The 27,850-nt window shown below is 36.3% G+C and overlaps 1 protein-coding gene across 7 annotated transcripts in view; it reads left to right on the forward strand.

The window, feature by feature from the left end:
* Window positions 1-23,721, forward strand: part of GABPB1 (GA binding protein transcription factor subunit beta 1) — a 78,520-nt gene extending 54,799 nt beyond the window's left edge. For 4 of the 7 annotated variants that reach the window (XM_042988882.1, XM_007081838.3, XM_007081839.3 and 1 more), the window contains exons 4-9: window positions 109-303; window positions 1,766-1,913; window positions 2,263-2,376; window positions 11,248-11,433; window positions 14,266-14,381; window positions 22,220-23,721. In XM_042988882.1, the coding sequence (XP_042844816.1) occupies window positions 109-303; window positions 1,766-1,913; window positions 2,263-2,376; window positions 11,248-11,433; window positions 14,266-14,381; window positions 22,220-22,372 (912 nt within the window). In that variant the 3' untranslated portion in view covers window positions 22,373-23,721. The remainder of the gene's footprint in view (window positions 1-108; window positions 304-1,765; window positions 1,914-2,262; window positions 2,377-11,247; window positions 11,434-14,265; window positions 14,382-22,219) is intronic. The other 3 variants (XM_042988883.1, XM_042988885.1, XM_042988886.1) reach the window with 3 other exon arrangements.
* Window positions 23,722-27,850: the final 4,129 nt, after the last annotated feature.

Genomic DNA, 27,850 nt, shown 5'->3' on the forward strand with positions numbered 1-27,850 from the left:
ATGTTAGTAGCACATTATTGCTTTAAAGCATAGTGGCTAGTATTTTCCTATTTGGAATTCTTTATATTTCATATTGTAGAAATATCTTATTTTGCAATATATTTATAGCATGGTGCTGATGTTAATGCAAAGGACATGTTGAAGATGACAGCTCTGCACTGGGCCACAGAACACAATCATCAAGAGGTGGTGGAACTTTTAATCAAATATGGTGCTGATGTACACACGCAAAGTAAATTTTGTAAAACTGCGTTTGATATTTCAATAGACAACGGGAATGAAGATTTGGCAGAGATATTACAGGTAACCTTTGGCTTTAATTTGAGAAAATAAAAGGATCTCTGTCTTGGGGTGATTTGAGCTATTTAGCTTCTAGCTTTTCATTTTGGATTTCGTTATTTTGGACAGTCCTTTCCTCTTTCACTTACTCTTTGTTCATTGCTATTCATTTTTCTGAGACCATAGTCTTTACATGTAACATTAGAAGATTAAATAAGGTGATTACTTTCTGTGTTTTTAAGTTCCTGAATTCCCCTTCTAGACATTTTATTATATTAATTATTTTTGTTGCATATTTGGATACAATGTGGTTTTTCAAAATATGTTAAACTTCCACTAAAAATTTCCTTTAGCAACTATAAAATTGCCCTCTGAGTAATTGATGCAGTCTTTATAATTTTGATTGGTTTCTTTTATTTTTCATCATCCTCAAAAAAAAATCTGTTTATGAGCCTAGTTACTTATGGCTTTTGGGCAAGGTTTTTTTTTTTTTTTTTTTTTCATGTTTATTTTTGAAAGAGAGATTGAGAGAGAGAGAGAGAGAGAGACCAAGCACAAATGGGGGAGGAGCAGAGAGAAGGAGACACAGAATCTGAAGCAGGCTTCAGGCTCTGAGCTGTCAGCACAGAACCCGACGTGGGGCTCGAACTCAACTTTTGAGAGCACAACCAGAGCTAAAGTTGGGTGCTTACCCGACTGAGCCACCCAGGCGCCCTGAGACAGGTTTTTTAAATAACCAGTATTGCCTCTCTTTTTTTTAGCTACACAACATTGATGTAAATTATCTTTACTCACAACCTCTTGCCTATCTTCTTGTTCTCCTTCCCAGTAGAACTTTTCTTTAAGACACTTCTGACTCTACTGAAAAGATGTTATATGTTCAGGAAGATGGATTTTGTGGTGCCTCTTGGAATTCTTTTACTCCTAGGAGTGCAATTTGGGGGCCAGGGTTGAAGATAGAAAAGAATTAATTGGGGAGGACATGCTTTATTTATTTATTTTTTCCCTTCAAATTTTTAGTTAAATTATATTTAGTTAACATCCAGTGCAATATTGGTTTCAGGAGTAGAATTCAATGATTCATTCACTTACGTAAAACACCCAGTGCTCATCATAACAAGTGCCCTGCGAAGGACATGCTTTGTATGTATAGTGTTATATATTGCTGAATATAGTAGAGGAAATAATTTAAGTAATATAATTTCTATAGCCACAGGGCAGCAAAATATCCAACTGTGTTCTATGAAAGCCTTTCAGATATCTTTTCTCATGGGATTTTACTGCTTTACCTAACAGGGAATTAGGATGTAAATTCCTGTCTCTGATTTACCACTACGCTCTCAGTAGACTGTATACAAAGATTTTCATTTGTATTATAGGATTCTTCTTAAATTTTAGAATTTCCTTTGTGTTTGTACTGCATTGAGAATCTGTGCCCTATGTTCTGGTTGTAATTCTGAAAACACTGTGTTGATTTGGCCCCTAGATTGCTATGCAGAACCAAATCAACACAAACCCTGAGAGTCCTGACACTGTGACGATACATGCTGCCACACCACAGTTTATCATCGGACCTGGAGGGGTGGTGAACCTAACAGGTCTGGTATCTTCAGAAAATTCATCCAAGGCAACAGGTATTGAGATGCATATAGGATAGCTGTTGGGATTTTATGCTTTAGTAGGTGTTCCTCCTTTTATGAAAGGACTGTTGGAGAATGAGGGTAAGATTATATCAGTCACTTGGTTTTCTTTTGTATTGGCAAAAAAAGATTTTTATGAGACAATATCAAGAAAGATGATATTGCAAAATGAGCTACAATATTATCTTTCAAAAACTAATGCTATCAAAGCTTGTTTTTCACAAAACTATTATCCAAGCTTCATTTAAGAATTGAATAAAGCAAAATAGAATATCAGAAAAATGCAGAATTAAGCTCCTTTAAAATTAAAAAATTTTTAAATCTATTTTCTCTTTTCTCGTAGATGAAACAGGTGTATCAGCTGTTCAGTTTGGAAACTCCTCCACATCAGTATTAGCTACGTTAGCTGCCTTAGCTGAAGCATCTGCTCCATTGTCCAATTCTTCAGAAACTCCAGGTTAGAAAAACAAGTCAAATGCGTACATTAAAAGGTTGGAGACTCAAATATTTACAAGGCTAGGAAGATAATATAAAGGGCTAAAGTGAGCAGATTTCAGATTATGGCCATGTGAAGGCAGGGGGCCAGGGTAAGGGGGTATAATTTGTTGTCATTCATTATTTAAATTAGTGTGTTTTCAAATTGTGATCAATAATAAAAATAACAACAACAGGTCATTGAATGCTTACTGTGTATGCTGTGCACCATGGTAAATGTTTTACTTATGATCTCATTGAATCCTCACCCAAAAGCTTGAAGGTCTTCATTACTGGATTTGACTCATTATGGTGTTCTGATTGAAAAGTGTATTTTTTTCAGGGGGAAAAATGTACCTACCTCTCTCTTCTCTCTCTCTGTTTTTTTACTAACTAGTGCTAATAAACATTTATCTATTCTCCAGTTTCAGCATCATAATCAGTGTTTGAATCTACTCCTTTTTATTTGGGAGTCTTAAGATTTTTCAGAATCCCTGTTGATATGCTGCTTTTATAGCCTATACCTAGATCTCCTTAGCATCTTTGTCATTGCATAAGCATAGCAAAGAACATTAATTTCATTGGTGGTTTCTATTTGGTTAAACTTTAAATGTTTTGTCTTAAAGTATATATCTCTGAAAATTAAGCAGGTATTCTTGAAGGTCATCTGAAATTTCGACACTTAGATATTTGGCTCCATGAGTTAGTCATACCAACTTCTCTAACTTCTACTTTTGAAAATGTTATATATGGTCTAGTCTGAGAGATTAGGAATTTCAGTTGACTTTTATTGCATGTGGCATACAATCTTCTGAGCGCAGTAGTTTTTCATTTTAATGCTACATCATAGTGGAATCTTTCTGAAGATATTTTAAGAGCTTGAATTAAGTTAAAGTTCAGGTGAGTACATTGCCACCAGTGTAAATAACTCAGCTGAGGTGTGAAATCAGATAAAGAAATATCTTCTCACCACTCAATTTCTACATGCTCAGGCTAATTATTTCTTGACTGTTCAATTTCTTTTAACATCAATTGTCAGACTCATCTCGATTTTAGGAAATGTTTATGTGTACTTTTTTTCAAGGACATCCTAGTTAGGATCTGGGAAATAAAGTAGTGCTTGTATTTTATATATGATGAAACTGAGATTCATGAGATTAAATAATTTTGCCCTAAACAGCATGGTCATTAAGTGGTAAAAAAGTTCTGTGCTCAGGGTCTGATTGATTCCCAAGTTGTATGTATGTCTGTGACAACTATAATATACTGCAGTTTTTTGGTATCAGTGGACTTGTCTCTTCTAGAATGTGTATAATTTGGCTTGTGATAGGAATAACTATTTCTGTGATTATCATTTTGTCTTATATCAAACAAAAGCATCACCATTCTTGCTTTTACTCCTGAGGTGTGTCTGTTGAAGCAGAGGAGTGTTTTGCTCCTCTGTCCTTCTTTAATGGATGGGGATTTAGGGATTTAGGTAGATAAGAACTCCATTCCAGTTCATTCCATTTTGGAAATTATTCCAAAATGAAGATACAAAAAAGTGAAAAGGTTTTCTTTTGGAGGTTGCAGCTGCCTTTTGCCCCATGAAGAAAACCACCGCCATGTAGTATGCTGTATTTATTAATAAGCAGAGGCAGCTATATTATCCTGTCTTTCTACCAAAGCTTACAGGCCACTCTTATAGGTATTTTCTATTAAAAAAATCAAAACTTCAGGCAACTCACATCCTCACTCCCTCTTTCTCTCTGCTTTAAAACAAAACAAAAATGTACAAACAATAAAAATTCATGGAGGGATAGATCATGTTTTGTGATGGACACTGAAAACTGTTTTTGTGCTCAAATTTCCACTTGTTGTTTATAAACAGCCATTCATTTTTAATGAGAAAATATTTATTCATGCATTGAACAGGTTTTTGTTGAACATCTCTTTTGACCTCATTACTCTGCTTGGTGCTAGAGAGAAAATGGTAAACAATCAGATACAATCCCAACCTTTATGGAACATGTAGTCTTTTGGTAGAACAAGATATTAATCAGATAAAATAACTGTCATTAGTGGTACATACAAAGAATGCAGGATTTTAACCTAGTCTGGTGGGCCAGAGAATCTTCCTAGAAGGAGATATTTAAACTAAAGATTAAGTAGGAATTAGTAAGCAAACATTGGGGGAAGAGTATTTGAGGAAGAGGACATGTGTAAAGCTTTTGAGGCAGGAAAGAGCTTGTAAGGGGACTTCAGAGGCCAGTGTGGCTAAGCCCGGCAAATGGGAGAGTAACTCCTGGTGGTTGAAAGTAAGATTATAAAGGACTTTTGGGACACATAGATGGCTCAATTGGTTAAGCATCTGACTCTTGATTTCGGCCTAGGTCATGGTCTCACTGTTTGTGGGTTCGAGCCCTGCGTCGGGCTCTGTGGTGACAACATGGAGCCTGCTTGGGATTCTTTTTCTCCTTCTCTCTCTGCCCCTTCCCCCTCTCCATGCTGCATGCTCTCTTTCTCTCTCTCTTTTTCTCTAAGAATGGATCAATAAACTTAAAAAAAATAAATAAAGGACCTTTAAAGTGATTATTACTTTGGCACACTCTGAAAGGAAGTTCAGTTAGGAGTCTAATGCAGTCAGCTGGGGAAGAGATAATGGTAGCATGGGTTAGGATTTGGCAAAGAGATAAGAAGCAAATAGATTTGAGAATTATTTGGGATGTAGAATTGGAAGTTTTGATTGGTTGGATGTAAGCCTTACAGCTGTAGTGTAGTTTGTCTGGTCCTTTTAAAATAAACTTTCATGAAACACTAATTTTTGGCTGTAGCGTGAGGTCCTATATTGATTTTGCTTTGCTTAGCCTTATTCTTTTTTGCAGCCCAACTACATAATCTCTTGATTAAATAGACATCTATGACCACCCTTCTTTTTTTCTTTAGAGCAACTTCTGTTCATTTTTATTAAGATGTTTTTCTAGAGGTATAATGCACCTGGTGGCTCTTTTCTTCCTTTCTCCTAAGAGTGAAATTTGAATCAGGTCCCCTTTGCACATTGTTTTTTTGCTGTTCCTAAACTAGATCTGTAAAAGTGAATTAATTGGCTTTAAGGGATAAGTTACTGGACTTTATAAGATTGTTTTGGTTTTGCTTTTTTGTTTTTAATTTCAGGTTCAATTGTAAGCACAATACCTTTGAAATGTTTTTAGTGAGCATAAGTTTCTAGTGTTGAAATATTTATATGTAGAATTTTCAATCCCTAGAACATCTTAAAAGTGGGTTTTTCTCTGTCTTATTAGGCTTTTATGGTGTTATAATTAAGAAGTTTTGTTGAACAAGAGATCTCAGATATTTTCAAAGATGCTGCAGGTTATCTAGGCTCTCTTTGTATATAACAATCTGACTTTTGATTTAGACCAGTAAATAGTACACTAATTTTTTTTATCCTTTAGAGGTGTTTTAACATTTAGAGGTGTGTGTATGTATGTATTTATTTTTTTTAGATGTATTTATTTTTGGGAGAGTGTAAGTGGAGGAGGGGCAGAGGTGGGGGGTGGGGAGACAGAGGATCTGAAGTGGGTTCTGCACTGACAGCAGAGAGCCAGATGTGGGGCTTAAAGTCACAAACCGTGAGATCATGACCTGAGCCAAGGTCAGATGCTCAACCAACTGAGCCACCCAGGTGCCCCTGTATGTATTTTAATTAACACTCTTAAAGTTTTTAGGGTTTCTCTTTTATTCTTACATGTTTCAACATTTCACTATTGTGTTGTTCATAGGGTTTCTGAGGGACACTTTGTCTTCTTACGTAATTGGTTTTCTTATAATTTTTTCTTAAATTCCTTACTATAGTACAACTTAAAAAAGAAAACTTTTCAGATGAAAGGGAGGAACTCTATTATTTTAATGACAGTCATTGCGAATAGTGCAAAGATGAAAGTTCTTGAATTGTGCCTTGATTGTGTGTGATCTCAGAAATTTCTTAGAGATGATTACGCTTTAAAGCATTTACTACTTGTAGTTAGCATTCAACCAGAGTGAACATTTCTTTTTCATATGGATATATTTTTTTAAAAAATCAAAGCAATAGTTAATGTGTTTGAAAACCTTAGTAGTTGTTCTTTTGAATATATTACTGTGGCCTACATTTCATTTTATAATTCTCTTCCTGAAATTTTCTTAAGTGCTTGGTGATAAAGCCTAATTATAGTTTAAGAGAAACAAAAATGAGAGAACTCAAAACATAAAGGTTTTTTGTGTTTTCAGTATTATCTTCTGCAGTTTGTATCGTGACCCTTGATTACCAAGTAACAGAGTAACAGGGTGGCAGCCAAGTCTGTCACCCTGCCATGAGTACATCTTTGAAAACTGGGGTCCCAATAACTTACCTTGCCTTTTCTAAAAAAGGAGCTCATTGATAACCCATGATGTTCTACTGGGAGTTGGTAGCAACTTAGCATGTTTTAGAGCAACTCTGCATCTGAATGGTAGGTAACATGACTTCAGGAGAGAATGGTTTTATTTAATTACTCTTTTTATAAAGTGTTGCCTCAAATAATACATGAAAAAACCCTGTATCGTTAAGGAATAGTTTTTGTGTGATTTCTCTTTTCAGAATTAGTTATGTTAGAACAGTTTTTAGGTTGACAGTTTTCAAACCCATAGAAAAATTGGGGGATAAACTTTGTATCTTTCACCTGTACTCACCAACTGTTAAAATCTTGCCACACCTGCATGTGTACACACACACACACACACACACACACACACACACACTTTTATTTTACCACATTATCTGAAAGTAGGCTGCAGATATCATGACACTTCACCTTTAAATACTTCATCATATATCTCCCAAGAACAAGGATAGCCTGCTACATATTCATAGCTCCATTATATTTCCTAAAAACATCAACATTAATGTAGTAACATTATCTGACATGCGGTCCACATTCAAGTTTTCTCAGTTGTCCCCAAAATGTCCTTTGTAAGTATTTGTTTATTTTCCTCCAGGATCCAAATTTCACATATTGTATTTGGTTGTTGTGTCTCTTTATTCTCCCCAAACCTAGGACAGTCCTGCTGCCTCCCTTTTCTTTCTTTTTTTTTTTTTTAATGTTTGTTTATTTTTGAGAGAGAGAGACAGAGACAGAACGCTAGTGGGACAGGGGCAGAGAGATAAGGAGACACAGAATCTGAAGTAGGTTCCAGGCTCTGAGCTGTCAGCACAGAGCTCGACTTGGGACTCGAAATTACTAACCACAAGTTCATGACCTGAACAACCACCTGAGCCAGCCAGGTGCCCCTCCATTTTCTTTTTGACATTGAAATCCTTGTAGAGTCTATGCCCATTGTCTGGAAGATCATTCACATTCCGGATTCATTTGTTTCTTAATAAGTAGATGCAGGTCAAACATTTCCAGGAAGAACACAAGTGATATTTTGTAATCTCCCATTGCATCATGTCAGGAGGTACATGTCAGGCCATCCTGATAATGACCACTTGGTGAGAGTGGTTACTGCCAGGTCCTTATAGGCACATTTTCCTCTTACTAATCTTCGGTGTGATACTTTGAGAACATATGAATATCTTGTTTCTCAGAACATTTCAGTGGTTTTAACATCCGTTAGTGACCCTTGCTTGAGTCAATTATTACATTGGAGGTTACAATGATAATTTTTCTTGTTTTGTTAATTAGATGTCATTCTTCTATCAAGATATTTCTTCTTTCTCCCTTTCTCTCCTTTTTCATGAAGGAGAAACGGATTTTTAAAGATTCATTGTGTTGTAATCCATTAGTGTCATTTTTCCTTTTGATGCTTCTCTATTGAAATGTAATATGCATACAGAAAAGTGCATATATCATAAGTTTACAGTTTATTGAATTATCTCAAAGTGACTACTCCTGTGTAATCACTGTTTAGTTCAAAAATGGGAAGTACACAATATATATTTTTTGTTTTTTAAATAATATATTTTATTTAACCCAAAATATCCAAAATATTTCTATAAGAAATCAATAAAAATTATTAGTAAGATATATTACTTTCTTTTTTTCATACTGCCTTTGAGATTCAGTGTGAATTTCATACTAACAGTAGCATCTCACTTCAGACCACCACATTTCAGTTGCTTGATAGCCACATAATGTGAATCGTTACTCTTTTTGCATAGTATAGCCTTAGCCTTAGGTTTGTCAGAGCTTTTTGAGCAACTCTTAGAATCTATAAAGACTGATCCAGGGGCGCCTGGGTGGCTCAGTCAGTTAAGTGTCCGACTTCAGCTCAGGTCATGATCTCACAGTTTGTGGGTTTGAGCCCCGTGTCAGGCGCTGTGCTGACAGGTCAGAGCCTGGAGCCTGCTTCTGATTCTGTGTCTCCCTCTCTCTGCCCCTCCCCTACTCGTGCTCCTGTTTCTCTCTCTCTCTCAAAAATAAATCAACATTTAAAAAAAAAAGTAAAAAAAAAAAAAGACTGATCCAAACTGTGTTACTGAGTTTTAAAACAGTATTACCTATTTTTTTTTATTATTGAGGTAATACTGGGATATAACTTTATAAATGCTGCAAGTGTACAACATTATAGTTCAACATCTGTAAACACCACAGAGTGATCACTGCCAAAAGGCTAGTTACCACCCATCACTATAAAACTGACCCCCTTTACCCATTTTGCTGTGCCCCAATCTATTTCCCCTCTGGGGATCATCAGTCTTAAAGTAGTATTGTATATTTTGATGAACTTAAAATACCATGTAGGAGAAGGGAGGGGAAAATTCTTTTCTACCCCTTAGGATCTTCCAGCTGGAGTAAGAATTAAATTTATATGAGAACGATTAAAAGGAGAAAAAAACCCAAAGTTTTATTACATGCCCGCAGTGGCTCCGTAAGGAAATCGAGACCTAAAAAAGTGAGCACGGCAGGCAGTTTTCCCTCTCTCACACCACCTTTCCCTCGTTGTGGCAGTAGGATGGTGCTGCACACCCCACAGACCTGGGGATGTGGCCTGCTGGCCTGGCTGGTGCACCCTACACACTGGTCCAGTGCAGTAATCCGGAAGGCCACACAGCACAAAATCCAAAGCAGGGGAGGAGTGTGGGCTTGGCCGCTCAGACTTCAAAGCCAGAACCCTGGGTTCTACTCCAGGTTCGTGGTGGATTGTACCAATTATTGTGGCCACAGGTAGGGACTTGTAAGGTCAGTGTGGGACTCAACATGTCTAACATGCTCCAGTGGTAAAGGAAATTTTCAACTTTTAATGTATGTAGTGCCTCTTCCTAGACTGTCAAGGAAGCTATACTTTAACATTTGCTGATGTCAAAATGACTGAGAAAAATCTCAAATCATGGGCTCTATTTCTGCCTCAATCACACATTGTACATCTGCTTCATTAAAAAACAATAACCAAAAAGGAGCATTCCAAGCATAAAGGAAAAAAAAACGATCCCCTTGGATCCCATAAGATTAAAGTCACAGAGCCTTGCATGTATGAAAAACATAAGATAAAGTCTGTAGCTTTATGGAGTATCCTTCCTTATGATAAATATATATAACCCTTCATCAAATATTCCTTTCCTGGAAAATTCTCTTCTTAAGATTGTGTACCAGGCAGTTGTCCTAATTTGGGCTCTGCTCTTTTCTCATTTAACTTTAATTTTTATTTTTTTCATGTTTCAAGTTTTAATTTAAATTTTAGTTAGTTACCAGGTAGTGTAATGCTGGTTTGAGGAGTGGAATTTAGTGATTCATCACTTACATACAACACCCAATGCTCATCATAAGTGCCCTTCTTATTACCCATCCCCCCATCTAGCCCATCCCCCACCCACCTCTCTCCGGCAACCCTCAGTTTGATCCTTCAAGTTAGGAGTCTCTTATGGTTTGCCTCCCTCTCTTTTTTTTTTGTTTTTTCCTTCCCCTATGTTCATCTGTTGTTTCTTAAATTCCACAGTATATATTTTGCATCTGATTTATATCACTGAGCATGGTTTTTGTCATATTTATCCATGTTTTGCATTTAGTCATTTTAATTGCTGTGTAGTATTCCAGTGCATGAATCTACCACAGTCTTTTTATCCATTCTGCTTTTGATGGATATCTGGTTGGTTTCAAGTTTTTGACTATTGTGAGTAAAGCTGCTATGAATGTTCCTGTGTATGTTGTTTGGGATCAGTAGTTGGGCATAGGATTACCTGTGGGAAAGGATTTTGGCAGCATTAACTTGTGATTTCTTTACCCAAGCAAGGCCAGGGGTGCTGCTTTCAGATGTCAGAATCCTCTCTGAGCCTCTATTAAGAACATAGTGTTGGATTTTACTTATATAAATGTTAACGTATTGTATTATTTACTGTCATGCAGTACTAGATCTGTAGGCCATTGCTACCAAGGCAACCCTTGCTCACACAATCCAGAAAGGGAATAATGCTTATTCTGTTTACTTGAAAAATACAAATTTCCATGTTTCTTTGAATATGGAAATGCATATCGTCTCATACGTAAACGTAAATGGAGTATAACCACATACAAAATTCTCTTTTGGATTGTAGAATTTTATTAAGCAAGCATAACCTTTGTTATATCTGTGACCTCAGAGGATTTTATAAATTTTGTGCCTCATATAACTAAATGAAGAGATATTACTTATTTAAATATACATATGCATAGTCAGAACTCATTTAGTTATAAATTGTGGGGCTTGTAGTCTGTTGTTAATATAGGTATGCACAGCACCACTGGAGACTGCCTTTAAGAAAAACCATGTAACAGTGTTTCTGTGTAAGAGAACAGGGAAAGCCAAAGTAGCAAAGAAAAATAAACTTCTATCTGTACTTTTGTATATGCTCAATGATCTTTACATATATATTTTGTTCCAGTAGTGGCTACGGAGGAGGTAGTTACCGCAGAATCTGTGGATGGTGCAATTCAGCAAGTAGTTAGCTCGGGGGGCCAGCAAGTCATCACAATAGTTACAGATGGCATCCAGCTTGGAAACTTGCACTCCATCCCGACCAGTGGGATAGGTCAGCCCATCATTGTGACCATGCCAGATGGACAGCAAGGTTGGTAGTAGACATTTGCCTAAAGTTTGAGTTTATTCTCAAGGCTCGGGAAATTGTGATATGTTTTTCAAAGCATTTATTTTTGCCTTAAAGTATATTTTTGCAACCTTTTGAAGTAGACTTGATTGGTTAATTTTATCTGCTTTTTAGGCTACTATTGAAATTAGCTTGCTTTCTCTGAGTATATAAGAGGTGGAAAGAGGAACTGGCTCCAAAGTATTCCCGTTGGAAAAAGAGCTTAAATAAATAGTTCAGAATATGCTTTGGACAATAATTTCTTATGTCATTTATTGCAATTCACATATCATACCATGTAAGAAAAGGCTCCTTACAAAGAAGTTGGACTTAGGACATGTAGTAGGAATGTGGTGGCCACTTTTAGCATCTTTGTTTGTAATTTCCCATTTTTTCCCCTTGGAAACCTCTGAGAGTAGTAAGATTCAACAAAAGCCCCGACTACATTTTCAGGGACGCTAAAAGGCTGAGAAAACCACAAATTCCATATTTTAAATGCTGCCAAAAACATCTAAGACCATTAGAGCCATGGAAACTCACAGAGGTGCATCAAGAAAAGAAAAGGGATTGAGCTCAGGCATTAGCATAAATATACACTCCCAGCAAGACAGGGCTCAGTCTGTGTAGGAGGTGCCATAAGCAGGGCTGAGGCAGAGGAGTGCATGAATGCTGAAGGAAGCAGAAAGAGAAGGTTCAGAAAATTCCTATCTGAGCAAGCATTGCCATGTACCCAGCATCCCCTCCCCAATACATACAAAAACATGTGTGCACACGCATAACCTTTTAGACAATGATTAGGATTGCACAGACTGTGCTCATTCATGGTCAGTGAAGGAATTAGGGAAGGGAAAGGCTGGAGCTAGAAGTTCTCCTAAACCAGGTTTGGTTTAGAGTGACAGAGGAAGTATAGCACTGTAGAGCCACCACGTCTCAGGAAAAAAGTTTGTCACTGTAACAGAAGAGGAAACCATTGACTTGTGAAGCCTGCAGAGATCTTTCCAATTCTGCAGAAATCTGTTGATGGCTCATCCAAGATACTTTCACAAAGCTTCACAGAACTAATTCTAATTATATAGAAATAAGAAAACTTTCACAGTATTTGCTTATATCGAGCAGATATAGTGTTTCTAAAACCTGACATTATAGAGACTAATCTCATCCCATGAACAAATGGAAGAAATGTCATGTTTTGGGATAGGAAGATTCACTGTCATAAAGCTCTCCATTCTTCCTGAGTTAATTTATAAATGTAGGGTGATATGAAAAAAAAAAAAAAGGACTATTTTAGTTTGCTCCGGCTGCCATACCAAATTACCACAGACTGAGCGACTCAGCAAAAGTTTATCTTCTCACAACGCTGGAGGTCTGAAGTCCAAGATCAAGGTTTGGCAAATTTGGTTTCTTCTGAGGCCTTTCTCCTTGGCTTGCAGATGGCCGCCTTCTCACTGTGTCCTCATGTGGTCAGCCCTCCTTCTGTGTGTTGTCTGTACCTTAATCTCTGCTTCTTAAAAGGACACCAGTCCTATTGGATTAAGGCCTACCCACATGACCTCATTTTACCTGATTTACCTCTTTGAAGGCCCAGTCTCCAAATACAGTCATATGGTGAGGTACTGGGGTTTAGGACTTAAGCATTTGAATTTTGAGGAGGACACAATTCATCCCATAACAGAGACTAACAGGTTTTTTTCCTGAAACTGGCCAGATAGATTCTGAAGTTTATATTAGTGGGAGGAGGAGGGAAGAAGAATAAGAAAACTTTGGGAAAGAAGAGCAATGAGAAGAGCTTACTAAATATTAAAATAAATTTTTAAAGCCCCCATAATTTAAAAATGTGTAACTGACATATGAATATATACGGACTATGCAGACAGTCCAGTGAAGCAGATACAAGGCTCTCGATTCTTCTTGAGTTAATTTATAAGTGTAATGTGATATGAGTTAAAAGAAATAAAACACTTAAATCTCAATATCTCTAATGTTTTAAATTACAGTGTACTAAATAAATATTTTACTTTTTTTCATTTCTGTTTGCATTTGTAAATGACAGAATTTTTAATATTTTGACAAAAAACTTCAAAGACTCTAAAACAATTGTGATTTCCCCCATTGATTATCAAAATTGTGTGGTTCCAGCTCACAGTCATTTCTATGGTCCCACACTGCTTGCTATGCAAAGCAAGGACAGCTTCTCTCTCTCTCTCTGTGTATTTACATATGTATAAAAAATACTAAAAATTAGGGACAAAGTCCAACAACCTAAAAGAAAAACAGGCAAAGTTTATAAACAGACAGTGTTCATAATGATGTGTCCACACATTGGAATATTATGCAGCTAAATAAAAGAAAGCTCTGTGTATACTGACGAAAGATAACCTAGATACATGGCATGAAAAAAGCAAAGGCAGAGCAATGTATCTATTATATGTGCATTTGAATGTATGGTACCTTTTGTATAAGAAAGAAAAATGAGAATGTATATTCATGTTTTTGTATAAATTAACACAACAATAATAAATCAATAAAAGTGATTATCTGTTAGGCTTATTAAACATTTTTTTTGATTTTCAGCCATACAATGAATATGTTATCTGTAAAATTTAAAAAAAATAAGTAGGTGTGTTAAACAACAAGTTCATTAAAAATGCACCACAAAGACAGATATGGATATCCTCATAGAAAGCAAATCAGTGCTTTGAAAATAGTATTTTGGAACATACTTATTTTAGAGGAGTTATGTCAACAATGTCACAGATAGTTTTATTTCTACTAAACCTATCTGAAAATGAATTAATGTATACATTTTTTTCATTTCAGTGTTAACAGTACCAGCAACCGACATTGCTGAAGAAACTGTTATAAGCGAAGAACCACCAGCTAAGAGACAATGTATCGAAATAATTGAAAACCGGGTGGAATCTGCAGAAATAGAAGTAAGGAGTCTTTTACCCGGTGTGTTTTGCTGCAGTCATCCAAAATAAACTCAATTTGCTTTTCTTTATTTTTAATTTCCTTTTGGTCTTTTATATTTATTACTGACAGTGTTGTCTTGATACAGAATGAAAGTACATAGTATTATTTTGTCTAGTTATTTGCTAATACATATAGCAAGCCCTCAATAAATAAATATTGAATGAATGAATGAATGAGTGAAGAATTTGTTTATAACAAAGTCTGTCATCGTGATAACATTGGAATGTCTTTGGTTCTTGCACTTCATCCTTTATTTTCTTTTATATTTACATACATCATTCTCACAAGTCACTAAAGGAAATGTCACTGTGTATTGATGAAAAACATTCTTTTCTTTCAAAAGTGAAATTCAAAGGCCTATTTGGGCTGGAGGATCCTTTTTAAGAAGGTTGATGTTTGTTGACTAGGTTATTTAAAATTTTTTTTTTTCAACGTTTTTTATTTATTTTTGGGACAGAGAGAGACAGAGCATGAACGGGGGAGGGGCAGAGAGAGAGGGAGACACAGAATCGGAAACAGGCTCCAGGCTCCGAGCCATCAGCCCAGAGCCTGACGCGGGGCTCGAACTCACGGACCGCGAGATCGTGACCTGGCTGAAGTCGGACGCTTAACCGACTGCGCCACCCAGGCGCCCCTTGACTAGGTTATTTTTAAAAAGCCATAGGTAACTGCTTATTTCACTGTTAAGTTCTTTAAAAAGGAATTTAAATTTGAGCTAGCTGTTGAAAGGATTCAGTCTTTCTCCTTCTAGTTTGGAAGTACAACCAAAAACCATAGATGCCTCCCGGGTTTTTTTCTTGCATGACTGTAAATAAAACTGTGTCCCTTGAATTTGATATTAACTCATATAAAGTGTAAGTAAAGTTATTCTGGAATAACTTTGAAAGATCAACTGCAGTGTAAAGAACATTGGACTTGAAATTAAATGCGTTAGATTTGAATTACACCTCTTGCCCCTATTAGCTTGGAGGCACATTATCTTACCTTTCTGAGTTTCAGTCTTATTTTCGCTCATATGAGAGTTTTGGGTAATGGTATCTGTATTTTGGACATCTTATCAGAATTGAAGAAGTCAGCATACTCATTATACTCATATTTGTAATATCTGGTATATGTAAGTAGTAAGTGTTGCCGAATATCTTAAATATTGTTGGTGAATAGGAATTCTGAAGGTTCTTATCCATAGAAAAGAGGATTATTTTATTTTGAAGGGGGCACTCAGGATTTTATTTATTTTTAATATTACTGTTTTAAAAATGTTTATTATTAAAACATTTTTTTTTAATATTTATTTTTAGAGAGAGAGAGGGAGACAGAGTGTGAGCAGGGGAGAGGCAGAGAGAGGGAGAGAGAGAGAGAAAGAGGAACAGAATCTGAAGCAGACAGTCAACTGACTGAGCCACCCATGTGCCCCAAAAATGTTTTTTTTATTTTGAGAGACTTAGAGAGAATGAGTTGGGAAGAGGCAGAAAGAGAGGGAGAGAGAGAATCCCAAGCAGGCTCTGAGCTGTCAGAGGAGAGTCTGATGCTGGGCTCAATTTCACAAACTGTGAGATCATGACCTGAGTCGAAATCAAGAGTTGGACGCTCAACCGACTAAGCCACCCAGGCGTCCCTCAGGATTTTACTTTATTACTGTTTTTTAAAAGTAGTCTCCATATTCAATGTGGGCTTGAACTCACAACCCTGAGATCAGAGGTCACATACTGTACCAACTGAGCCAGCCAGGTGCCCTGAAAAGAGAATTTTTTAAAAAGTCACTAAAAGGCAACGTGATTCTGACTGAGGACAACTAGAATATTTCTTTGCTCCAGTGCATCTAAGTGTAATGCTGATACATCTTTAACCACAGTCACAAAGGACATATTATTGAGTTAAAAAGAATCTGATTCATACTTTAACCAGAATGTTTTGTAACAGTATGACTTTAATTATCGAGGGTAAATTGCTTTGTTTCTTCAAAATTTAAAATGATATTCAGTACATGGACGTTCTTACAAACAGTTTATTCCATTGAACAGTATTAGTATACTTATTTTGTAATCTTTTAAATATGTTTTTTTTGATGTTGACTATCATTTCTGGCACATAAGGTTAAAAAGTTTTGTCATGTACTTTGCTTTAACTAATAAAACATTTTTTAAATTCTTTGAATTTTATTGAACATAAACTTACTGAATTCAACAAATCATGTGTTTAAAACAGTGAATGTGCAGCCTGTGCCTTTATTCACCTAATAACCAATGAGAGTTGCTGTTTTCTTCAAGGTTCAGCCTGATTCCCCTCTTATGGTCTTTCAGAGACCAGGGAGAATAATTTCAAATAATAGGAAAGTATGAATTGAGGTATAGAAATTAACTGGAACCAAGGAGATAGAACTTCAGGGAGATGGAGTTTTAGCTTGGTATAAAGAAGTGGGTTTTTGTTGTTGTTGTTTGTTGTGTTTTGTTTTTAGTAATTAGAGCTGTCTGGTAATGGAAACCTCATTCTCCATCACCAGAAATGTTAATGCCAACATTGCATGATCTCTCTAGAGCTATTACAGAGAGACCTTGAAGTATGTGGTCAGTATAGGTGGTAGAGGTGGGCTGAGGATATAGAATGAAGAGTGGCGTCCATTGTTTTCATCAAACCAGGCACTCATTTCCTTATAATACCTGGAGTTGTTCTTTTGAACTTATTTTCTTAAATGACCAATGGAGTTGTCTTGGGGGCAGACTTTTATACTCTAAGTGACAGCTTAGCCTTTAACCGGAAAAGTTTCTCACAAGCAGTGGTTCTCATCTGGGACGTTTTTGACCCCAGAGGACACTTGGCAATGTCTGGAGACATTTAGGGTTGTCACAACTAGGTTGGCCACTGACATGTAGGGGGTAGAGGCAGGACATGTTGCTAAACATCCTACAATGCACAGGACAGCCTCCATAGTAAAGAATCATCTGGTTCAAAATTATCCATGCTGAGATTGAGGATCTCTGCTCTACAGCAATTAAAAATTATGGGCGCCTGCGTGGCTCAGCTGGTTAAGCATCTGACTTGGGCTCAGGTCATGATTTCACGGTTTGTGAGTTTGAGCCCGGTTTCGGGCTCCCTGCTGTCAGCATGGAGCCTGCTTTGGATTCTCTCTCTGCCCTCTCCTGTTCTTGCGTGCATACTCTCTTTCTCTCAAAATAAATAAACATTTAAAAAAATTAACTCATTATACAGAATCTAACATATTTGGGGTTTCTCTGTATGTTTGTGTCCACAACTACCAGAGTGACTGTTTATAAGTCAAGTGCTAAGAATTTACAATTTCCCAACTAACGTTGGAGAGGTTTATTAATAATCTCTACAAAATTAGCTTAAATTGTAGGAAATGTATTGTAAATGGTGAAGCTTTTATATTTGCATTATAGCAATAAAGGAAATGAAATAGGTTTGTTTTTTGAAAGGGAGGTCTGAATAAGACACCAAATTGCAATAATGTATATCATATCACGCCCTCCATACTACTGCATTAAAGGTATTTTTGGGGAGAGGTGTGATATTTGTGAATTTCTTCCATAAATAAACATTAGGCTATTCTGAATTGAAATTAAAACTATTCTTTTGTAATGTGGGAGGGAGGAAATATAATTAGTGCATTAGAAATAACAGATTCTTCTATTATTTAGTTGTGTGAATTCAGGAAATACCTTTACCTTTTCATTGCTATGGAGGTTAGAGATGAATATGTTTATTAGCAAGTTTTTTTTTTTATTTTTAATGAAATATTTGTGTCTTGTAACCAGTGATAGACTGGGATCCTTAGTGTTCTTTTAAAATTTGATTTCTGTAAACTTTACACAGTGTTTTATTTGATGCAGTTTTTTCAATCTCTTTTCCTTTATTGATATTCTTTTGATCCACCACAGTTTAAGATTTCCTGCAGTCTCTCTTTTTGGTAAGTTTTTTCTCTAGGGCTGGGGTAGGCAAAGTTTTTTTTTCTGTGAAGGGCCTGATAGTGAATATTTTTGGCTTTATGGGCTTTATAGTCTGTGCTTCACCACTTATCTTTGCCATCGTAGTGGGAAAGCAGCCACGGACACTTTGGAAATGAGTAGATATTTCAGTAAAACTTTGTTTATAAAAACAGGCTCATATGTGGCTCATGGCACTTGGAAAATTGATGTTTATACACAAGGAAACAGGCAGCTCACACACCCTGCCCAGTTTCTTTCTTTTTAAGCAAATATTTAATGGTTAAGAATATGGGTATATTTTATCATTTTCTGATTGTGTTATCTTGATCAAGTTGTTTAACCTTATAAGGCTTGATTTCCCCATCAGTAACTAGGTGGAAAATAACAGCGGAAAATAACAGCACCTACGTTATCAGATGGTTACAAAGTATAAATGAGAATGCATGTAAAAGACTAGGACGATGATGGGCATGTGATAAATGCTCAGTAAATGTTAGCTGCTATTAAAATTATCTTCTAAAATACATATAGAAGTAGAAGATAAATGAGTAGAATGATTTTTTTTGCTCTATAATAGCTAAGGTAAAATAAATTTGAATATTAGAAAATTAAAAATAAAATGGTTATGAGATCATTGCTACCAGCTGAAGCAGAATTCAAGAACTTTGTTTGAAAATAAAAAAGCAAACTCAAGTCTTTGCCCTATTAATCCATTGCCTGGGTTTGGAGTTGTAGTGTAAGAGAAATAGCTTCTCTATTGCAGCCAAACTGTGACTATTATCCGAATTTACTTTTTTGGAATTCTTCCATATTATACTGTTAAAGGAAAAATACTTGAGTATTACATATTAATAGACTAAGGTATATTTATTTACACATGTCAAAGTCCTTTTTATTGTGCTTTTATTGCAAAAGGTCAAAGCCATAGCCTTGGCATTTCTATTTATTCAAATTTTTTTTTGTAGACAGAGCATGAGTGGGGGAGGGGCAGAGAGAGAGGGAGACACAGAATTCAAAGCAGGCTCCAGGCTTTGAGCTGTCAGCACAGAGCCCGACGTGAGGCTTGAACTCACAGACTGTGAGATCATGACCTGAGCTGAAGTCAGACACTCAACCGACTGAGCCACCCAGGCACCTGGCATTTCTATTTATTTTTAAAGAGTTTTTTAAATGTTTATTATTTTTGAGATTGAGAGAGAGAGAGAGAGAGAGAGAGAGAGAGAGAGAGATGGAGTGTGAGCAAGGGAGGGGCAGAGAGAGAGAGGGAGACACAGAATCTGAAGCAGACTCCGGGCTCTGAGCTGTCAGCACAGAGCCTGATGCAGGGCTCAAACTCAAACCGCAATATTATGACCTGAGCTGAAGTCAGACGCTCAACTGACTGAGCCACCCAGGTGCCCCTTGGCATTTCTATTTAAATATAAATCTCGAATGTCAGTGTGATGCATTGTTCATGTGTGAAACAACCAAATTACTGTTTACATTAAGGAAGTGTCTTGCATATAATATATGTTCAATAAACATTTAACAAATAAATTTGGAAACAAAGGATCTCTTTGAGTAAAGTAAGAAGTGATATTTTCCACTTTTTAAGAGATTTTTATTTGCTTTGAAAAGTGAGATGGCAAAAAGTTTTCCTAAATACCTACACTCCTGAGAACTAAAAAATGGAAACACTTAAAAAAAACTTTAATAATGTTAACTGCTTTCAGTCTTGAGGATTAAGTGTAGCGCAATGACCTTTACCTTTCAGACTTTACAGATATAGTTAAGAAATGCAGTGTAAATGAATCTTTTATTTGGCCTAGTAGACAGAAGGGAGCTGTCTTTTCATTTATATTAAGGTACATTTTACTAATTGAATAAAAACAAACTGTACTTACTGTTAGACTACCTCGCTTAATTTGCTTTCATCTTCCGAAGTAATTGTGAATCCCTTGCTGTTTCTAAATGTTAATGAATAGCTAGTATTAGAAGATACCTTAGAGTTAGAGAATCTGTCCCAATATTTCCTACCAATAATTCAAAACTTTGGTTACCAAAGGATTTTATTTCTTAACACATGTCAAAAATTTTTTTTTAAATTTTAATGTTTATTTATTTTTGAGAGAGACAGAGCATGAGCAGGGGAGGGGCAGAGAGAGAGAGACAGAGACACAGAATCCAAAGTAGGCTGAGCTGTCAGCACAGAGCCTGATGTGGGGTTCAAACTCACAAGCTGGGAGATCATGACCTGAGCTGAAGTCGGACACTTAACTGACTGAGCCACCCAGGTACCCTAACACATGTAAAATTTTAAAACACTTATGCACGACCATGAGTGCTCCTGCCAGTGGTGGGGGTCTAGTTCCTGGAGAAGCAGCACCCCTCTCCCACCTTTTTCATTGGCGTGCTCAAAGTTCTTCATAGTTCACTGCCAAGGTAGTGGTGTTGATTTCTTGCCCGAGGCTTGACTCTTGGGTGTCCTTTCTGACTTGTTCCTACTCTGCCATTTTGCCTGGAGGAAGGGTAAGAAAAGGGTAAGAAAAAGGTAGCAGGGAAGGGGGTGGGCATTTGTTAAATGGAGATGAAGGGTGCATGTGTTTCTTGTACGTTTTGTGTAAATGGAAGCCTACTTGTATAATCTATCATTCCTACATTTGGTGGACCCAGGGGAAAAAATACATGTTGGACTTCATTCCCAGTATGAGGAAGGGAATGGGATCAAAGGAAGGAGTATTAAATATGCTCCTCCTTGGAGACCATGTATGACTAGTGAAGGGGAGGGAATCTTTTGGTGTTCACAATGGACAGGAGTCAAAGGGGCAGTGGAAGAGACCCTCATACTGCCCTCTCCCCCAGTAGGTTGCTGACCCTCACCTCCGGTTCCCTCTGGTCAAGTGTCTTGTCCAGTATGAACCTGGCATTTCTTAGATTAATAATAGTCCTACCCTCGGCCTTCATCCCACTGAGAGGTCCTACCCTCTGTGATGAGGTTGTGTATGGGCCTGTGCAGGTTGAGCTTTTGTCCATGCGCATACTAGAGGCATGAGAAAGGAGTCTTTGAAATGCTTTCCCTTAGGCAACTGAATAGGGGCAGAGTGAGGAGGAGAAAGAATATCATTTTCATTGGGCTAGATTTGTGTTTAGCATTTAGAATTGAATGCATATATTTTATATTTGGACAATTTAATGAATCACCATAGAGAAGTTAGTATTTTATTGGTTTGTAAAAATGGTATAATTTAGGAAGAACTAATCTAGACCAGCACCCCTTGATTTTAGAGATGAGGAGTCTTGCTTGTTACCATAGAGGAAGATAGTTTCAAAAGCAGTAACATTAGAATCTTGTAAACTCAACTGTGTTACGAGGGAAAAGCTATGTCCTCTCTGAATACCATTTTGCTCATCTGTAAAATGGGCATAATCTTTATCCTAGAGGCTTGTTATTGGAAATCGCCTTGTTTAGTCACATAATAGGTGCTCAGTAAATATTAACTGTTATAGTTTATTGTACCTTTACATAGAAACATCACAGAGGTGTGAAGAGGTATATTTCTGTCTTAAAGTCTTCATTAGTTTTTGTAGTATATATAAAAGTACAGGTACACGGTCTGGGTTCATTATGTGAATCTTATTTTTAAGCGGAGTAATTTCTTGAGGTCAGAAACTAATCTGTATCAGCGTGGAGCACAGGATTAGGGGCTTTAATTACTAATGAATTGACTGAAAAGGCAAGATGCCTAGGAAATGTCAATAGGTGGTGACTACATCTAGCTACTACAGATTTTTCTATTTGAAGGATGCATGCTTGTATATGTTCCTAATGTATTTGTGCAAAAATTGAAAAAACAAACACCTTTTTTTTTAATTAGGAGAGAGAAGCTCTTCAGAAACAGCTGGATGAAGCAAATCGGGAAGCACAAAAATATCGACAGCAGCTTCTAAAGAAAGAACAGGAAGCAGAGGCCTACAGACAAAAATTAGAAGCTATGACTCGCCTTCAGACTAATAAAGAAGCTGTTTAATTGAAATGAACATGTAGTTTGGATTTACTTTTGGTTAAGAAAGAACCCAGTCTTGAACTGTACATAAAAGGTGCAGTCGCAGGAAGCGAGGAGAACAGAAGAGACTACGGATTGATGACTGGACTTAAGCCATGAGCTTTGAATTCTTGTAACATAAAACTTTAGAAGTTGTGAGATGTATTTAAAACTGAATTCTGTAAATAGTTTTTGTTTTTTTACAGTTCCAAATGAGTTATAAAGATTGTTGAAGAGATCCAAAAACACAATAAGCCACTGTTTTTGTGAATTCTTTTTGATTTTAGTATGAACCTTAATTTCTCAGAAACAGAACAGTTTTAAGGGTGATCATTGTTGATTAGACCAAATGTTATGTAATAATTATGTGGTGGACTGATGCTGGAATTACTCCTGTAGGTATAAACTTCTATCTGAAGAGAAGATTTCTCCCAGGAAATCTTTGTACAGCTTTAAGTTGTCTCAGATTCTCTGAAAACATTTTTTAGAAAGCAAATTTTTATATTTGTTCAATTTCAGCTATACCCAAGTAGATTTACATGTATATGAAGCAAATATTTTTTAAACTTTCTGTTTGTACATATTCTGCATGTTTTATAATTTCAAAATGCATCACTTGCATAAGTATTTTTCCCATAAAGATGATGAAAGTTACTAGGAGAAAAAAAATCCTTTTATTTAGTAGGTCATTGAGAGTGAGTAAGCTAGCAGCTGGTTTTATTGGAATGACAATGTTCTTAGAAGGAGCAGCTTACAAGAAAACTTGAATTTGCAAACTGCAAAATCTATGCTTTTTTGAAAATTTCATAGTGGGGACGTGAAACTATTCTGTGCCTTCCATCATGATTTCCACATGAAAGCACTTTAAGGCACTGGATTTTAAGATAATGTTTTTGGGATACTCAAAGCATATGGGTTTCTGAAGTATTTCATGGACTCATTTCTCCCCAGGAAATTATTCTTATGGAAAAAAAAATTGCTTTTGTATGTAGAACAAGAACTTTTTGTACTAGTGATGCTATAGATATGTCTAACATAACTTTTACTTTTCCCTGTGAAAGCCGTATGTCTGTGCTGTGACTTGCTCTCATCACAATATTGTTGAATTCCACAGTGTATGGACATTAAACTCTGACATACTGTTCATTCTTTTTTTGTAAAACATAACTTCAAGCTCTTTTTTTCTTGCTTTATTTTTTAATGTTTTATTGCTTTATGAAAATGTTTAACCCTAATACCCTCCTAGATTACCTATCTGTATAAAGAAGCAATTACCCTTAAAACTGTACTCTGGCCTACTTTTCTATTTTACAATTAAATATCTTTTCCACATATGTTTAGTGTAGACTGATATTTTAACCCCACATTAAAAATTTTGTTCTGTATCTTATAGCTATATTCCACCAGAATGAAAATATTATATATTCTTCACACTGTGTCTTATAAATCCTGGAGGTAATTTCTTGGGAATTTGTTAGTTCTCTCACTGGAGTTATTATAGTTATTAAGGTAATAAAAGGATCTGTGAACTATCGGCCTGATAGTTGCTGTTTGGAAACTTAGAAAGGTTTGAGAACTCCAAATAGAAGAGAAAAAACCTTTTCAGTTTTCCACTAAATTTAACATATGTTTTAAATGATCTACACCTATAGATTTAACAAATGCTCGGCCATATTTTCAATAGCATGAAGCTACTTTTTCTATGTTTTTTTTTTTTTTTAATCGCTTTAATGCATTTATGGCTTTGTTAAGCAGGGTGCCTTTGACATCTGCAATATTGGAGTGGAGAAGGACCACTATGTACACCCCAGGGTGCAAACCACTGTAGACTTTGCTTCCAGACCAGATTGGCCCCAAAGAGCCTTGAGACAGTGTTGGAAATCAACTCCTGAAAGCTAATTTAATATGTTTTTTGACTTCTAGTCTCCTGTTGTGCTAGAGACTTGACCTGGGACAAGAAGGAATTTTGATTTATAATAACATTTGACATAGATGGGGGAAAACAATTGGTACTTAAAAGGAGTAAGTCTATGATAGTATCAGGTTAATACTCAGATGTCTTTGGGAGAAGTTCACTTTTTTCAGAGTGTTCCATTGACCTTGTATAATTCCTCAGTCATCTATATCTGATTCAGTGTGCTGTGAAATCAATAGTTAGGCAAGAATGTATAACAAATTAAAAAAAAATTTTTTTTTTCTTTTTAGCTTGTTTTCAGTTGGGCTGAAAAAGCTTTGCATTCTCATTCTGTGTTTTGAGCAGAGGATTAAAGGAACTGACAGAATAAAATAATATAAAAGTTTTCAGGAATCCATACTTAATGTGTTTCCACTACCTAATGATGGATTTGCAGTTAAAGGTCATTTGGTTACCATATCAATGTGTGAACAAACACCTTTTAGAGCAGCCTTACTCCAGGGTTCTGTGAGAGAATCAAGCCCTAGTGCCCTAAGTATTGGGCCTAATGAATTAATATCTTTTAATGAATTAGTTTCTTCCTTGTGCATCTAGAATAGTACTGGCTATGTACTATCTAGACACTGAGCTCATTTGATGTCTTAATTGCTTCATTACTTGGTTCAGATTTAATACTTCCCTGTGTCCAGTCACTGGAATTTGAGGATTACAAATCTAAGTTGGGTCTGTGATGCTTTAAGAAAGCATCCTCTGGCAAGTAGTATCTGCGGGGACCGTGCTTCTCAACTAACTTTCATTTATTGTTACCTATTTTATTTATATCCTAATCGCTTCTGTAAGGGCTTGTGATGTCATTTGTTTTAATTTGCTTTAGAAAAAGTTTTCTTACGTCAATCTTTCATGCCATGAATGGCAGAGTAGTACTCCGTTCTTTTACTTTGACGCTGGATTGCTCTATTTCTTTGTGGTGCTGGAGGGCTGGGAGTTGGGGAGTTTTCTCCTGTGACATTCAAAAGAACAAAGCTAAATGGAAGAGGGAATAAATGTGAAATCCCATGCCATTTTTGTTTATGACCAAAAGATATGTGTATAAATATTTTTATCCAAAGCATATTGCTAATGAAAATCTATGCCAGCATATTTTTCTTCAACATGATTGTTTATGATGTTATTTATTGAACATTAGAAGAAACCATTGCCTATAACAGGAATTGGTGAGTTGATAGACCTATTCATGGATGCTTTGTGCTAATATGACTGATCTTTTTTTTCTGTTTACTCTATACATAGCGTCTTCCTGATAAAATCTATAGTTTTCTTTGTGCTTTAATACCTGAAAGACCTTGAGGACTAACTCAAAATATACCAAGAAGAAAAACCTTTTCAGATAAAATCACAAAACAATTGAAGGAACCTTTGTGGATGAGCTCCATATGGAACCCATATGGGTGGGTTCCCAAGGCATTAGCACTCAGGCTTATATAGCAAATAGAAAAAAACCCTTTTCTATTCACCTAGCTTCTATTGAGTAAATAACTCCTCCAGCATGTCAGATCAACTTAGGAATGAACTAACAGATTTGTTATTTCATTAAGTAATATTTACTGTACTTGGACTTCATTATAGATAGCTAGTTTGTTGTAGTTGTGAATGATGTTTGCTATTTGCTTTCTCTGTGTTAGGTGAGAACATCTCAGTGCACATGGATTCAGTTTGACGTAAGCTCCCTGAATTCATTCTTAGATTACTCTGTTGAACCCATTATGGAAAATGCAGTATTATCACTGGAAATATGCTTCTGGTTCCAAATCAAAATTGCGATATCAATACTTTTGTGACTTGTTAAAACTATTTTCCAAGGGTAGAGATATACAGATAAGTGGTCTTAATAGTTTTTGATCATTTTGATACCCTGAGCACCTTCAAAAATATTTCAGTTTAAGAATAATCAAATATGAATGAATATAGTTTGGGTATAAATCATTGAGGACTCTTCACTTTTAGATAAAGGCTATAACTTCCAAAAAACTACAATTTGCTTCCTGGAAAAATTTTGACGTCTCTGTGATTCTGTCCATTATGCTTTATTAATTGTTTATGTAGTTTTTTCATTTGAATAGCTTAGATCTCATGTGCACAGTTGATATGTAATATGTTTTCTAGATTACTTAAATATCTTTGATCTTTTCTGTAAGAAAATTATTTTCTTATATATTTTTTGTGTGTCAGGTAAAAGTAAAGCATTTATTTTTGTATTACCATTTTTTCATAATTACTCCTGATTTGCCATTAAGAAAGCTTAGGGGCGCCTGGATGGCTCAGTTGGTTAAGCATCTGACTCTCGCTTTTGGCTCAGGTCATGATCTCACGGTTCGTGAGATGGAGCCCCAAGTCGGGCTCTGTGCTGACCATGTGGATCCTGCTTGAGATCTCTCTCTCTCTCTCTCTCTCTCTCTCTCTCTCTCTGCCTCTCCCCTGCTCATGTATGTGCTCTCTCTCTCAAAAGAAATAAACATTTTTTAAAAAGCTCATACTTAGTGAACCTAGTCTCTTTTTTAAAAAAATTGTTGGTTTGCCAAAGTACTGACTACTTACAAACATTTCTGCTCAGTATCAGAGACTTTTGACATCAAACCCTGAAGCATATTGTTAAGTGTGTTTACTATCTTTGTTAGGTATAATTCAATACTCATTAGTTCTGTTGTTGGTTTAATGAAAACTAAAAAACATGTAGAAGGGCACAAAACAACAATATAGCAAACATTCATGTACCTACTACCCAAGTTTAATAAATCTTAAGTTTATCTTGTTTGTTTCAAATCTTTTTAGAGACAGAATGTTCTAGATGTAGTTGAAGTCAGTTTGTTTCCCTTCCTCATCCCATTCTCCACCCCCACCAAAAGGCAGCCACTTCCTTGAGGTTGAGATCTTTCAGTCTACCCACATTTTCTTGCTTTTACTACACACTGGATTTTGTAAATACTTGGTAGAGTTTTGTGTGGTTTTTAAACTTTAGTAAAGCTGTCATTCTATACATATGCCATTCTGCATTTCGATTTTTTCAATTCATCAGAATTTTATTTCATTTTTTTATTTAAAATTTTTTTTTTAACATTTATTTATTTTTGAGACAGAGAGAGCATGAACAGGGGAAGGTCAGAGAAAGAGGGAGACACAGAATCCGAAACAGGCTCCAGGCTCCAAGCTGTCAGCACAGAACCCGATGCGGGGCTCGAACCCACAGACTGCGAGATCATGACCTGAGCCGAAGTCGGACGCTTAACCGACTGAGCCATCCAGGCGCCCCTTCATTTTATTTTTTAAAGTTTAATTTTGAGAGAGACATAGCATGAGCAGGGGAGGGGCAGTGAGAAAGGGAGAGAAAGAATCCCAAGCAGGCTCCACCCTGTCAGTACAGAGCCCAATGCGGGGCTCGAACTCACAAAACCATGACATCATGACCTGAGCCAAAACCAAGAGCCAGACGCTTAACTGACTGAGCCACCCAGGTGCTACAATTCATCAGAATTTTAGACATTTATTCATAT

Source organism: Panthera tigris, chromosome B3 (assembly GCF_018350195.1).
Source record: "Panthera tigris isolate Pti1 chromosome B3, P.tigris_Pti1_mat1.1, whole genome shotgun sequence".
In the NCBI taxonomy this organism is placed as follows: Eukaryota; Metazoa; Chordata; class Mammalia; order Carnivora; family Felidae; genus Panthera; species Panthera tigris.